The sequence below is a fragment of the Pipistrellus kuhlii genome, unplaced genomic scaffold (assembly GCF_014108245.1).
Source record: "Pipistrellus kuhlii isolate mPipKuh1 unplaced genomic scaffold, mPipKuh1.p scaffold_m20_p_4, whole genome shotgun sequence".
Classification (NCBI taxonomy): Eukaryota; Metazoa; Chordata; class Mammalia; order Chiroptera; family Vespertilionidae; genus Pipistrellus; species Pipistrellus kuhlii.
This window is the reverse complement of record NW_023425540.1, coordinates 14,566,586-14,580,520: the sequence shown is the minus strand read 5'-3', so window position 1 is coordinate 14,580,520 and position 13,935 is coordinate 14,566,586. Positions and strand designations below refer to the sequence as shown.

General features: G+C 47.6%; 1 protein-coding gene across 3 annotated transcripts in view; it reads left to right on the top strand.

Annotated features, from left to right (window-relative positions):
• The window catches only part of MYO10 (myosin X), a 189,963-nt gene that overhangs the window by 155,385 nt on the left and 20,643 nt on the right, over positions 1 to 13,935 (top strand). For all 3 annotated transcript variants that reach the window (XM_036411036.2, XM_036411035.2, XM_045571550.1), the window contains 7 exons: positions 4,007 to 4,131; positions 4,235 to 4,349; positions 7,764 to 7,870; positions 8,780 to 9,013; positions 9,853 to 9,898; positions 10,613 to 11,479; positions 12,936 to 13,059. In XM_036411036.2, coding sequence (XP_036266929.1) covers positions 4,007 to 4,131; positions 4,235 to 4,349; positions 7,764 to 7,870; positions 8,780 to 9,013; positions 9,853 to 9,898; positions 10,613 to 11,479; positions 12,936 to 13,059 — 1,618 coding nt within the window. The remainder of the gene's footprint in view (positions 1 to 4,006; positions 4,132 to 4,234; positions 4,350 to 7,763; positions 7,871 to 8,779; positions 9,014 to 9,852; positions 9,899 to 10,612; positions 11,480 to 12,935; positions 13,060 to 13,935) is intronic.

The window sequence follows — 13,935 nt, the reverse complement described above, 5'->3', positions numbered from 1 at the left end:
CTGTTTTTTTGTTTTTTAGTTGCTGGATAACATTTCATGATGTACATGATATCAAATATACCCAGTTTCCAGTTGTGCTGTTGCCAGGAAGGGGTCCTTCGGCAGAGTCTGGCCATGTTCATCCCCTGCTCCAAGCCTTTACCTCGGAAACAATGGCCATGGAGGCTGAGCCTTGTCCACCATCACCCAGGTCCCTCCCCACCTCCTGTGTCCACCCTCAGACGGACTGTGGGACAGGCCAGGTTCCTTCCCGGCTCTCAGTGCTCGTTTGAGCTATGTTCCCTGCGGGGAATGGCCCATCCGCGCTTGAAGAGCTCAAACTCTGGATCGGACTTGGGGTTTTTCCTCTCCTTAGTATTTCCTCTCCTATATTCCTGAGGAAGTCCATTCTTTTATATATATATATATATATATATATATATATATATATATATATATATATATATATATATATTTTCCTCTCCTATATTCCCGAGGAAGTCCATTCTTTTATATATATATATATATATATATATATATATATATATATATATATTTTTTTTTTTTTATTGATTTTGTACAGAGAAGAAGGGAGAGAGATAGAGAGTTAGAAACATCGATGAGAGAGAGTCATCGATCAGCTGCCTCTTGCACACCCCCCACTGGGGATATGCTGAGGAAGTCCATTCTAATCTTTCCTATGTTTTGTACTAGGCTTTCTACTCTATAAGTAGTGATGTTTGGTGTGCCCATCACCATCCTGAATGCAGGGCCCCTGGAAACAAAATTGTGCCCCTCTGAGGTTTGTGCAGAGTAGAGAGGCAGGGGATTATGGGAAATCTAAAACTGTAAAAGAAATTAAGTCTGAAAAAAGCTACTATGGGTCCCTGGCTGGTGGCTCAGTTGGTGGGAGCATGGTCCCATACACCAGGAAGGTTGTGAGTTCGATCCCCGGTCAGAGCACATACTTGGGTTGTAGATTAGGTCTTCAGTCGAGTGCTTGTGGGAGTCAACCAATTGATGTCTGTCTGTCTGTCTCTCTCTCTCTCTCTCTCTCTCCTCTTCCTCTCTCTTTCTCCACCTTCCCTCTCTCCATTTTTCTTCTTCCCCCCTCCCTCTCTTCCCTTCCTCTCTCCCTCTTCTCTCTCCCTCGTTCTTCTTCCTTCCTCTCTCCTGTTCTCTCTCAAATCAATAAACATATCCTTAGGTGAGGATTTATAAAGCTATGGAGACAGTAAAAGGATCTGTGGCTAGTAGCAGTTGGAGGGTAGAGATGAATAGGCAGAGCATGGCGAGTTTTTAGGGCCAGGAAACCTCTCTGAATGCAACCCTAATGGTGGCTCTATATCATGTTACAGTCGCCCAGACTTAGAATGTAAAGTAAACTATGGACTCAGCTAAGGTAATAATGACGTAGGTTTATCAGTTACATGACAAATGTATTTTGCTGTTAGGGGGAGCTGATTCAAGAAAAAAAAAAAAATCTACCTTCCACCTTTTCTTTAATCCCGCCCCCTTCCAAGCATGAATCATGGACCTTTGCATGCAGAGGTGTTTATTAATTTAGCATCCAGTAAATGGATTAAGACCAGACTCCTGTGACTATAATTGCCCTGGCTTCAGGCTGTTATTTCCCAAAATTCACCCTAATTATCGCCATCCAAACTTCACTGTGAGTACCTGCAGGCGGTCTTTGTGGGAGCCAGCTCAGCTCCGGACAGGGACTCACCAGCGAAGCCTGGGGAGCACTCTGAAGTGTTAAAGGGCATCCATCGTGCCTTTCAGTTTGTGGCTTGTCCCGTCTTCAGCTGGGTCATCTTCGAACACTAAGTTCACCAGAAGAGAAAGTGGGAACTCCAGACAGAACCACCGGTGGAAATACAGGGTTAGCCCCCTCACGATGGCAGCGTGGCTTGCAACACTCTGCCTATAGACACCACCCCCCCTTTCCCCGGTTCCCTCTCTGCGCAAGGGCAGAAACACAATCGCAGTGGGTGCCTGGAAGGAGTGGCCACTCTCCGCGGCTCTCTCTCTCCCCTCCAGCCCCTCCCTGGGCCATATGAAATCCTACAACCACACCACACTAATTAGCCCGAGAATGGAAGGGGTTGTCATGGCAACCGGGCACTTTTTAAAGCGCAGGAATGGTGCTCATTATTGTTCAGTGTCTTTGGCTGTGGCGGAAAGGTCAGCGCGGCCGTCGCGTTCCATATGAATTTTGGCCCCAGAGCCAAACAGAGTGGAATGCTCCTCGGAGACACGGGGATGATGGTAAGTGCTGCTGCACTTTTTGGATGGGGCATCCCTTTAGCAATCCAGTTTAGAATGTTTTGATAACTAGTGCCAAACTATGGAATTGTGTGGACTTTGTTAGAGATTGGCAGAAAAGAAGCAAGGGAAACGGTATGGGTCAGGAATGGTGAAAGCTTGAAGGAGATTCTTTATTTAAAAAGTTTTAGAGCATCCAGTGATTGCATGCTAAGTGTGGAGGTTCCTCTGGTTACGACTTTAACAAAGTTGACTAGGTCTGAGGCTTTATCTGGGGTTTGTTTTATATTAGCGTTACACTAGTCTTTGCAGCTGGTCAGATTATGTTACCAAATAAATGTAAGCAAGCATTTTAACCACATATCTTCAGGGCAGCTTGCCTCTCTCTGTGTTGTTAATTCAAATAGTAAGGAAGAACAGTAACTAAGGGTAATTGTGTTTTCTTACTTTTATGTTTTTCCACTTTTCAAAGGATATTTGAAATAATCAAGACTAGAAGCCTCTGAGGCACAATTCTTGGGATGTTTGCCCTAACTTGGCTATCCCCAGGGAGAATACTGCTGAGTTAAGACAATTTGACCGGTGTTTGCAGAAGTCAACTTAAGTATAAGTCAGCCGCTGGAGAGGATGACAGCTATTCCGTCAAAAGCTGGGAGGGAGATTGGCGCAGCATTCTTTAAGTTTATGTGTTGCTAGTTTGGAACGCGTACAGAATTGCATGGCTCTCAGCCTCATTTTATGTTAATGACCAACTTTATTCATGGCAAATGTGAGCCACTTTCCATATTTTGCACTTTTAATCAATGTACTTCTAGCCCATGGCACTATTTTCCAGCCATTTTACACACAGTTGTGTAGGGTAACAAACTTCAGATTAATGAAAGGGAATGCGTGCTGGAATTAAAAGGCGAACCACTGCCCACAGAGCTGTGAATGGAAGTGGCCTACTTTTGGGCTTCACTCTGAAAGGCTGTATTGTCCTGTGAGCAATGCCAGTTTGTTTGGCAACTGAATGGATAAGAGAATACATTTCAGAATGTTCGGTCTTGGTTTGATTTCCTCTGTCTTGAATTTGCATGTCCTGGGATTCGGTTGTTTAGTCATCATGGTATGGAGCTCTCCATAAATGGGGTAGTTGACTGGAAATTGAGACAATTAAAGTTCTTCTTTTTTGTCCCTTTTCTCCACCCCCCATTCCTTCCCTCCTCCTCACTGGGTCACTGTATTTATTAACTAGAAATGTCTTTAAGTGCTTTGAAATTGAAGTGTAAAAAGTAAGTAAAGGGATATCTGTATGACACTTTGGATTCTTTGGGAAACATAGAATTAAATATGGTGGTGCATTTATGATATTTGTAAAACAATCAGAAATTGAGACATGGCTGTTAATATCAAGGAATCATTGGTATCTTTTAAGGTATGATAATGTGGTTGTGATATGAGAAAATGATAATGATATGTTTACAAGTGAGGCAGTGTGATAGCTGGGACTTGCTTCCAAAAAAATCCAAGGGTACGAGTAAGTGGGCTCCCGGATGGGCAGGATTGACAGCTTGGGGGGGGTGAGAATGTGATGGTTGTTGAAGCAAAGAGATGGGTCTCTGGGGGTGGGAGTCACTTTGTGAAGGCGGTTGTTTGTTTGTTTGTTGTTTGTTTGTGGTGTAGGTTCAGTGTGTGGGGTGGGTGGGTGGGTGTGGGTGTGTAGCACAGTGGTGGGGTGGCCTGGTTAACTTTATCTCTCACCTTCCGCGTGTTTCAGATGCCAGACCAGTTTGACCAGGCAGTTGTGCTAAACCAGCTGCGGTACTCGGGGATGCTGGAGACGGTGAGGATCCGCAAGGCTGGCTATGCCGTCCGGAGACCCTTCCAGGACTTTTACAAGAGGCAAGACGGAGCGGAATAGATCCACTTTCTTTTCAGAGGGATCAGGAGGAGAGGGAGGGCAGCGAAAGGTGACGCTGGCCCCTGTGGCCCCCTTGCGTTGCAGGTATAAAGTGCTGATGCAGAACGTGGCTGTGCCCGAGGACATCCGCGGGAAGTGCACGGCCTTGCTGCAGCTCTATGACTCCTCCCACAGCGAGTGGCAGCTGGGGAAGACCAAGGTAAAGCCACAGGGAAGGAACCCCTCCCCTCTACCCCTCACCCCTCCCTCTCAGCCCCCAGCTCCGTGTCCTATGGTCCTGCTGGCCTCTTGTTTTTTGCGTTGGAAGGATATGGTTGGGATCATGCCCGACTTAATCTTTTGTCTTCCAAACAGTATTTATGGGAAGTCCTTGACTTTTCAGGGATTCTGTTTTTCTTGGGGCACACCATGAAACATTGGCCCAAGTGTTTCTGTGTTTGTATTCTCTCAGGCAGCCAGCAGACTTTAGTTGCTGGGCAGCTCGGTGCTTGGGACGTGCTGGGCAGCCCCATGTCTGAGAAGATGCCTGCCTTCTTGCTAGGTTCTCACATGGGGGTGGGAGGGTGACAGAGTGAGCTCTGGTCTCTCTCTTGTTTTCCCAATTGAATTTATTGGGGTAACGTCTATAATAATAAAAGCATAATATGCTCATTAGACTGCACAGCCAAACAACCTTGACCTTCTGGACAAAGTTCGGGCTGGGAGGGCCGAGCCCCTTGCACGAATTTCGTGCATCAGGCCTCTAGGGTTAATAAAATTATACAGATTTCAGTATACAGTTCTACAGTACATCATCTGTATATTGTATTGTGTGTTTACACCCCAAATCAAGTCTCCTTCCATCACCATTTATCTCCCTTTTCCCTTCTGCCTCCCCTCACCTCCCTTTTCTTCCTTTTCTTATAAAGGCACTAATCCATCATGGGGCCTCACCCTCCTGAACTTCATTACTTCTTCAAGGTCCTACCTCCAAATACCATCACTTTGAGCCTTAGGATTTTAGCATAAGATGCTGGTGGGGCACAGACATCCAGTCCATCATAACATTGACCAATGTGGGGGCAATACCCAGTGTTTGCATCACCTCAGGGCGACTCAGCAAGGGGGAAAGCATATAATGGACATTTTTTCTCTTCTGCTCTTGAGTTATTTTGACTGGCCAGGCATTATTTAAGGTCCAAGCATCTAATAGGGTAGAGATGGTGTGCAGAGGTATTGTATCAGTGACCTATTGCTGTGAAACAAATGGCTACAAACAATTATGTCAGTACCTGCGGGTCAGGGGTCCAGGCACAGTACTGGAGGCTCCCCTCAGGGTCTCCAGGCCGCAGGCAGAATTCCTTCCAGGGCAGCCTTTGCCTCTGTATTATACAGGTTTCAGTGTACAATTCTGCAATACATCACGTGGTACCAGATTCCACTTCTTTGCAGTTGGGGGAGTGAGGTTCCCGCTTGCTTTCTGGCTACCACATATGGCTGCTTTCTGCTTCTAGACACCCCCTTACCCAAGTTCTTGACCACATGACCCCCCCTTCCTCAACCCTTCCTAAGATGGAGTCTTATATAAGGGGACATATTCAGAGAAATGACTTCCCATCACCTTTTCCATATTCTGTGGGTTAGAGGAAGTCACAGGTTCCACCCACTCCGCTCATAATAAGCAAAGTAACTCATTGGGGGGAGGGGGGTCATCTCCCGGTGTGTCCTCACAGGTTTATGGGTCTCTCTACCTAGAATTCTGCTCCCTCTCCTAATTTATCCAACTCATTCTTCACTTACCAACTTAAATGTAGATTTTAACAGGAATCCTTTCTGACAATCTTCGGGTACCCCATCCCAAAAGCTCACCCTAAAACTGGGTGAAGCCCCTCCTCTGTCATCTCACCTCATCCCATTTTTGGCCCTGTTGTAATCTCTTGTGGAGCTGGCATAGCATAGCACAGGGAACACAGAGACATAAAGACATGGGCATGGCCCTCAGTTCACTGTGTTGCTGGGAGAGCAGACATCCACATGCAACTGAAGAGTCATCCTGTAATGAAGGAGAACACAGGTTCCCCAGAGAAGAACTCCCCGTGAGTTGACATGATCAGGGAAGTAGTCAAAAAGTGGAGCTTTAAAGAAGACTTAAGTTGTGATTGGTAAAACTCTGGAAGAAGAGGTAGGAAGGAAGCTTATCAATTCACAGAAAGTTGGGGAGTAAATGTAAACAGAGCTTGTAAATTGTGTACACTAAGTGACTTTGACCTTAAACGGACCACCATTTGACTTAATTATGCAACTAGCGTGTGTGTCGGTTGGTATTGCTGTCAGAATGTCTTTGCATTTAAAGCCTTGAACCTCTGATGAGCATCTGGATTTTCTTGTAATTTCTGCAATAATAGGACTGCACAAAAAAATTACTTAGGAGCGTTACTTGTGGTTTTACCCATGCTGAGGAACCCAGGGCAGGCGTAGGTAAGGCCGTGGGTCACAGGTGGTCGGATTCTTTACCCATATTTTCCGGCGTATAAGACGACCCCCTAATTTTACAGTTAAAACATGGGTTTAGGCCTATATTTGCTGTATAAGACTACACCCCACTTCAAAGAAAAGACTTACTTTGCCGTCAAGATCTGCAGATAATTTTTGTGCAATTTTGGTCTTTTGCCCCCGATTTTCAGTTGACTTTTTTTCGTTTCAAAAGTCGTCTTATACGCCAGAAAATACGGTAGTTCCTTTTCTGGCCCAACGTCCGGAAGCAGGCAGAGCAGCTTCTGGGAAAATGTGCCCTCAAGAGAACATAATGGTATCTTGATTGAGGGATTTTTCCCCCCCAAAAAAAATATTTTTTCAGAAGTTATTAAAGTTACTTGAGAAACAGCTGTGCAAAAAAGAGGCACTCTGATTCCTCCCCCGCGCTCCCCCTGAAAGCAGGCTGCGACTCCCCGTGTGAAAGTGTCCTCCCAGTACAAGGAGGATGACTTCATCCTTATCGCCAGAGGCGGGAGTCGAGGCTGAGAAGGCTGCAGGGAGAAACTGGTTACTTCCTTCGTTTGCTGCCCCACACACAAACTCCTTTGCTTTGTCTAATCGTCATGAGTAAAATCGTCTCTGTGCCTACAACTGGCATCTAAGCTGCCTGCTCTGGTCACTTCAGGGCCCATTGCTGTGAGACCTCCATGTGGACGTAATTATATTTGTCTTTCCTCCTGTTCATCTGTCTTGAGTCAGTTTAATTGTTAGATCAGCCCAAAGAACAAAGGAGGGTAGGGAGGAAAATTTTCCCTCCTTGACTGTATACATACTGAATCATGATGCTATCCACCTGAAACTAATTCAGTGTTATGTGTTAGTTTATGCCTCTGTTGAAAAGTAATAATAACAACAAGGCCCTTCCCCACGGGGAGTGGGGAAGCACGCGGCTGTAAAGTGTGGCTGTATGAGCTTAGAGCAGAGTTAAGGCGAAGGGAGAAAAGGCCTAAGACTCCCTGCCGTCCCCCCTAGTGCGTCCACACCCCCACACACACATACCCCCCAACATACACACCCCCCCCAATATCTCTGACTCAGAGATGCCTGCCTTTTACCAGCCACCTGCTTTGGATCTGACGTGTCACTCCCTCCTGGACAGGTCTTCCTTCGAGAATCCCTGGAGCAGAAACTGGAGAAGCTGCGGGAGGAGGAAGTTACCCGGGCAGCCATGGTGATCCGGGCCCACGTCTTGGGCTACTTGGCACGGTAAGAAGCATCAGAGGGGAGCAGGCATTAAGTTCCATGCATCCTTCCCAATATAATCCATCAGGTGGGATAGGCTGGTCGAGTGCTTTTCCTTAAAGGGGACCCGGATGGGAGGTTAGGATCAGGCGAAGGAGAGTCCCAGGTCAGTGCTCCTGTCTTCCAGTGCCAGATGCCTAGTTAGCTTGCCTTGGGCAGAGAGTAGGAAAGGGGGCCCTAACCTCTCCATTAGAGCACTGGGATTAGGGGACCATACTGAGATGCTTCAACTGCTTCCCAGGTTCATCGCTCTGGCATACGGAAGCCAGAGGCGGCCTGGCTGTTAACGTTGGTGTTTTGGCTGCTGATATTGGTGTCTCATTGGGTCCACAGAGGCCCACCTTCAGCGTTTACCAGAGAGGACAGCATCTTTTCATGTGCGTTTGAGTTCTGTCCACTCCCGTGGACCAGCATGCCACCTGAGACCCCACGCTGCTACATGTTCTGCAGTCCATAGCTGTCCTGCTGTGGCCACTTTTTTGTTGTTGTTGTCATCGTCGTCGTGCCCCCATCCCCCCCGCCCCGTAGGAACAGGGGAATATATCTTTAAAAATCTCTTTGGTCCTGTTTACAACCCAGCTTCCTGCCAGAACTTCTCAAAGTCGGCATTAGGGATGATGTGTTTATTTTCAGCCAGGATCATGATAGGGTTCTTGCTTTTCTTTTGTTTGTTGTTATTCTTTTGTTTTTCTTCTGCCTTGGTTTTGCCCAAAGGGGCCTCCTGTTCGAGGCAGACTCTATAATGAGAGCATCTTCCCAAACGAGGTCCAGTTCCTTTGTTTTGTGGCATCAACGGAAACTCACTGGAAGGCCTCGAAGCCTCATTGCCTCCACAGTTATTCTGTTGTGCTGTGTCTTTGTTCTGGTTTTCAGAAAGCAATACAGGAAGGTCCTTTCTTGCGTGGTGATGATCCAGAAGAATTACAGAGCATTCCTGCTGAGGAGGCGGTTTCTGCACCTGCGGAGGGCAGCCATTGTCTTCCAGAAGCAGGTCCGAGGTCAGATGGCTCGGCGGGTGTACAGACAGCTGCTGGCGGAGAAGCAGGAGGCAGAAGCAAAGAGGAGACGGGAGGAAGAGGAGAAGAGGAGGCGGGAGCAAGAGGAAAGGTATGGCGCCCTCGGATGACACAGGAGGACACCTGTTGAGGTGGAGGCTCAGTACCCATCCTCCCCGCAAGAGATCCCCAGGGGTGCTGCCCAACCTGCTATTGGAACAATAGCTTCTGGTGGCCCAAATGTAAAATGTCTTGGTAGCATTGAGAAGCTGGTTCTGTGTGTGTGTTTTTATTTCATGCACAGAGTAAATACACTGAATGGCCAGATTATTATGTTATGATCTCTGAATCCATAATAATCTGGCCCCTCTCTCTCTCTCTCTCTCTCTCTCTCTCTCTCTCTCTATATATATATATATATATATATATATACACACATATATATTAGAGGCCCTGTGCAGGAATTCGTGCATGGGTGGTTGGCCAGACTGCCTGCTCGTCAAACTCCTGATCAAGGGGACAATTTTCATAGGCCTCTCTCTCTCTCTCTCTCTCTCTCTCTCTCTCTCTCTCTCTATATATATATATATATATATATATATATATATATATATATATATATATTAGAGGCCCTGTGCAGGAATTCGTGCATGGGTGGTTGGCCAGACTGCCTGCTCGTCAAACTCCTGATCAAGGGGACAATTTTCATATTAGCCTTTTATTATATAGGATATATACTGAGTGGCCAGATTATTATGCGTTCAGAGATCATAATAATCTGGCCATTTGGTGTATCTGGCCAAAGGAAGAGGCCCTGTCCATCATGCTTTTTAAGTTGTCTTAGCATAGCTTTTTAAAGAAAATGAGCAGTCTCTGACAAGTGGTTCTGGGATTTTTTTCCCCCCCCATCATGTTTGTTTATTTTTACTGTCTTTTCTTTATTATTTTTAGAGAAAGAGAGAGGGCACGAAGAGAAGCCGAGCTCCATGCCCAAAAGGTAACAAATGCAGTGACAGTGTGGCATGTCGTCCGTCCATTTCCTTCCCACTTCACACACTTTGACTCAAAGTGTCTTCCTACGGAGATGTAGGAAGAACATTAGGAGCAATGTTTACAGTGCAATTTCTAACCCGTTCCAGTTGGGTGAAAATTAGTGCATGTCCAAGATGTTAGTGTGAATCATGACAGCGTAACTTCTCTAAACTATTGTGTTAGTGTGCTTGGGCCACCATAACAAAGTGCCACAGCCCTGTGGATTAAACAATAGAAATTTATTTTCTCACCATTCGGAGGTCTAGAAGTCTTAAGATCAAAATGTTGGATGTTTGGTTTCTTCTGAGGCCTGTCCCCTTAGCTGGCAGTGCCCACCTCCTTGCTGTGTTATCACAAGGTCTTGCATCTGTGCCAGCACCCCCGGTGTCCCTCTGTGTCCAGTCTCCTCTCACGGACATCAGTCAGATTGGATTAGGGACCCACCTCACAACCTTCTTCTAGCTTAATTGCCTCTTTCAAGGCTCTTGTCTCCAAATACAGACACATTCTGAGCTCCTGAGGGTTAGCTAAGGCTTCCACATATCAACTTGGGGGTGTGTGTGTGTGTGTGATCACAGTTGTAGCCCAAAAACAGCATGTGGTGGTTGGTCACTGCAGAGGAGGAGCCATGCTTGTTCTCTTGTGGCTGACACCTCACGCCTCCTTTCCTTTTGTCCAGGAGGCAGCAGAGCGGAAGCGGCAGGAGCTGGAAGCCTTGCAGAAGAGCCAGAGGGAAGCCGAACTCCACCGGGAGCTGGAGAAGCAGAAGGAGAACAAGCAGGTGGAAGAGATCCTCCGCCTGGAGAAGGAGATAGAGGACCTGCAGCGCATGAAGGAGCGGCAGGAGCTGTCCCTGACCGAGGCCTCCCTGCAGAAGCTGCAGCAGCTGCGCGACCAGGAGCTCAAGAGGCTGGAGGACGAGGCCTGCCGGGCCGCCCAGGAGTTCCTGGAGTCGCTCAACTTCGACGAGATCGACGAGTGCGTCCGCAACATCGAGCGCTCGCTGTCGGTGGGCAGCGAGTTTTCCGGGGAGCTGGGTGACCTCGCCGAGAGCACGAGCGGGGAGAAGCCCACCTTCAACTTCAGCCAGCCCTACCCCGAGGAGGAGGTGGACGAGGGCTTCGAGGCCGAGGACGACGCCTTCAAGGACTCGCCCAACCCCAGCGAGCACGGCCACTCGGACCAGCGCACGAGCGGCATCCGGACCAGCGACGAGTCCTCGGAGGAGGACCCCTACATGAACGAGACGGTGGTGCCCACCAGCCCCAGTGCCGACAGCACCGTGCTCCTGGCCCCCTCCGAGCAGAGCTCCTCCAGCGGGGAGCCCACCTACTGCCTGCCCCAGAACGCGGGGGGCCTCCCCTCCCCGGAGGGCGACTACGACCTCGACCAGGACGACTACGGGGACGGCGCCGTCACCTCCAGCAGCAGCGTGACCTTCTCCAACTCCTACGGCAGCCAGTGGTCCCCCGACTACCGGTGCTCCGTGGGCACCTACAACAGCTCCGGGGCCTACCGCTTCAGCTCCGAAGGGGCGCAGTCCTCGGTGAGGACCCTCTCCCCTGGGGTCCCCGGGGCCCCCCACGGAGATAGGAGCTGTCCTGAGCCACAGCCCCGCTGCCCCATCCCTTGGAACAGGCCAGGATTTCAGAGTCAGGCTCCTAAAGCCGATCTCAAACCACTTTCTCTCTTCCCCAAGGCAATCAGTCGGGTTAGTAAATGGAACTTGGATGTGTCTGCTGTAGATCAGACACAAAGCCCAGCGCTGCATTTTGCCCAGAGCCTAAGGAGACTTTGGCTGTGTCTGTCCCTGCATTGCAGCCAGTCGGGAAACGAGACCTGCCCTGATTGGAACCAGAGGAGCCGAGGGCATTTTGGAGAACTTGGCTCACAGTAGCTTCACAGCCCCCATCACAGGATGTCCTAGCTTGTTCTGGTTGGAAGGGAAGCATCTTTCAGGGCTTACACATGTCTTTTCCAGAGTCTGCATTTATTTTATCACTTTTTAAAAAAAAAATTTTTATTGTTTTTGTATTTATTTATTTTTAATATATTTTATTGATATTTTACAGAGAGGAAGGGAAAGAGATAGAGAACTAGAAATATCGATGAGAGAGAAACATCGACCAGTTGCCTCCTGCACATCCCTCCCCGGGGATGTGCCTGCAACCAATGTATATGCCCTTGACCGGAATCAAACCCGGGACCTTTCAGTCTGTAACCAACACTCTATCTACCAAGCCAAACCGGTTTCAACTTTTTTTTTTTTTTTTTTTAACATATTTTATTGATTTTTTTACAGAGAGGAAGGGATAGGGATAGGGATAGAGAGCTAGAAACATTGTTTTATATATATATATTTATATATATTATATGTATATAATATATATTGTATATTGTATGTTTTTTAATTAATTTCAGAGATGAAGGAAGAGAGATAGAAACATCAATGATCAGAATCATTGATTGGATGCCTCCTGCACGCCCCCTATTGGTAGGAGATGGGGGGGGGATCAAGCCCACAACCTGGGCATGTGTCTTTGGCAGGAATCGAACCTGGGAGCCTTTAGTACACAGGCGGACACTCTACCCACTGAGCCAAACCGACTAGGGCTATTTATCACTTAATTTTAACTCCACCCCTACCCCCACCGCTGTGTTAGCCATGTATTGAGCACTGCCTTGACTTTCTATGCCTCGATATTTTTAGCTCAGTAATTTAAAGGCAGTTAACTTTTGCCTGGTTTGATGAAAATTGGGCCTTTAAATAGCCGGGTTGTTTTTCGAGGAGATGGCTTTTGGGTTAAAGTATGTCTAGCATTTTTTGTATCCGTGCAAGGGACCGTGGGAGTGTCTTGGCGACCACACCACTGTAATGTTATGAACTGTGTGTGGCTTCTTTGCCGGTGGTTCTTCCTTTTCTCGATGCCGGTAGATGCTGGGCACGCTTGTGCCCGCTCTCTGGTTTTCTCGCTCACCTCTGCTCTCTCCTCCTCGTCCAGTTTGAAGACAGTGAAGAGGACTTTGACTCGAGGTTCGACACGGACGATGAACTTTCCTACCGACGGGACTCGGTGTACAGCTGCGTCACGCTGCCTTACTTCCACAGCTTTCTGTTCATGAAAGGTAGGAGCTTCAGCCACCAGGGCGCGTGGGTCTGGGTGGGATGAGGGGGTGTGGAGGCTGTGTTTTCACTGAGGCTGACTGAGGGGGTTGGAAATACCACCCTCCCCTGCCTCCCACCTAGTGTCAGGGTCCTTAGCTGCGGGGAGGATGCCATGATGAGGTGACCTGGGTGACACGGTAACACCAGGGAGAACATTGCCCCGACTACCCTCGGTTGGTGCAGTGTTAGGACAGAGTTGACAGCCACGGTTACCAGTGATGAGAGTTACGGTTGGACGTTGGGATTGCCGTTGAACTTGGAATGTACTGCACTGCACCTTACTCCTTGGGGACCTTGGGAGCACACTGACCACCAGGGGACAGCTCCTAAATTAAACACCTAGTGGTCAGTGCAAGTCATAGCGACCGGTCGTTCTGTTGTTTGATCGATGTGCATATTAGCCTTTTATTATATAGGATAATGTGTTATTATAGGCAAGGCCTCTAATTCAAAATTTTTAGGTAGTTAAAAGTGAGGGGCAGAATTTTCACTTGAACATGAAGCTAAAATTGCTCTTAGCTCAAAAATATGCATACCACTGAGACATCTTGGTGAGGCTTATTCTGAACCCCCACACTGTTCTATTATGTGTATAAGTATTGGGAACCATCTTATCTCTTTAGTGAAAGGAGCCTTTTGTTATGTTACAATGACTAACTTTATCTCATGAGTTGTGTTTTGGCTTCAAGACTGTATTCAACTCTTCTGTTCAATATTTACCTGGCATATCTTTTATTTTATTTTCTCTAAATCTTTCTAGATTTATATGTATTAGATAGGAATGAATAGCCCATGGAAACAGACAATAGTCTCGGGAAGGTCTGGAAGGGGCGGTT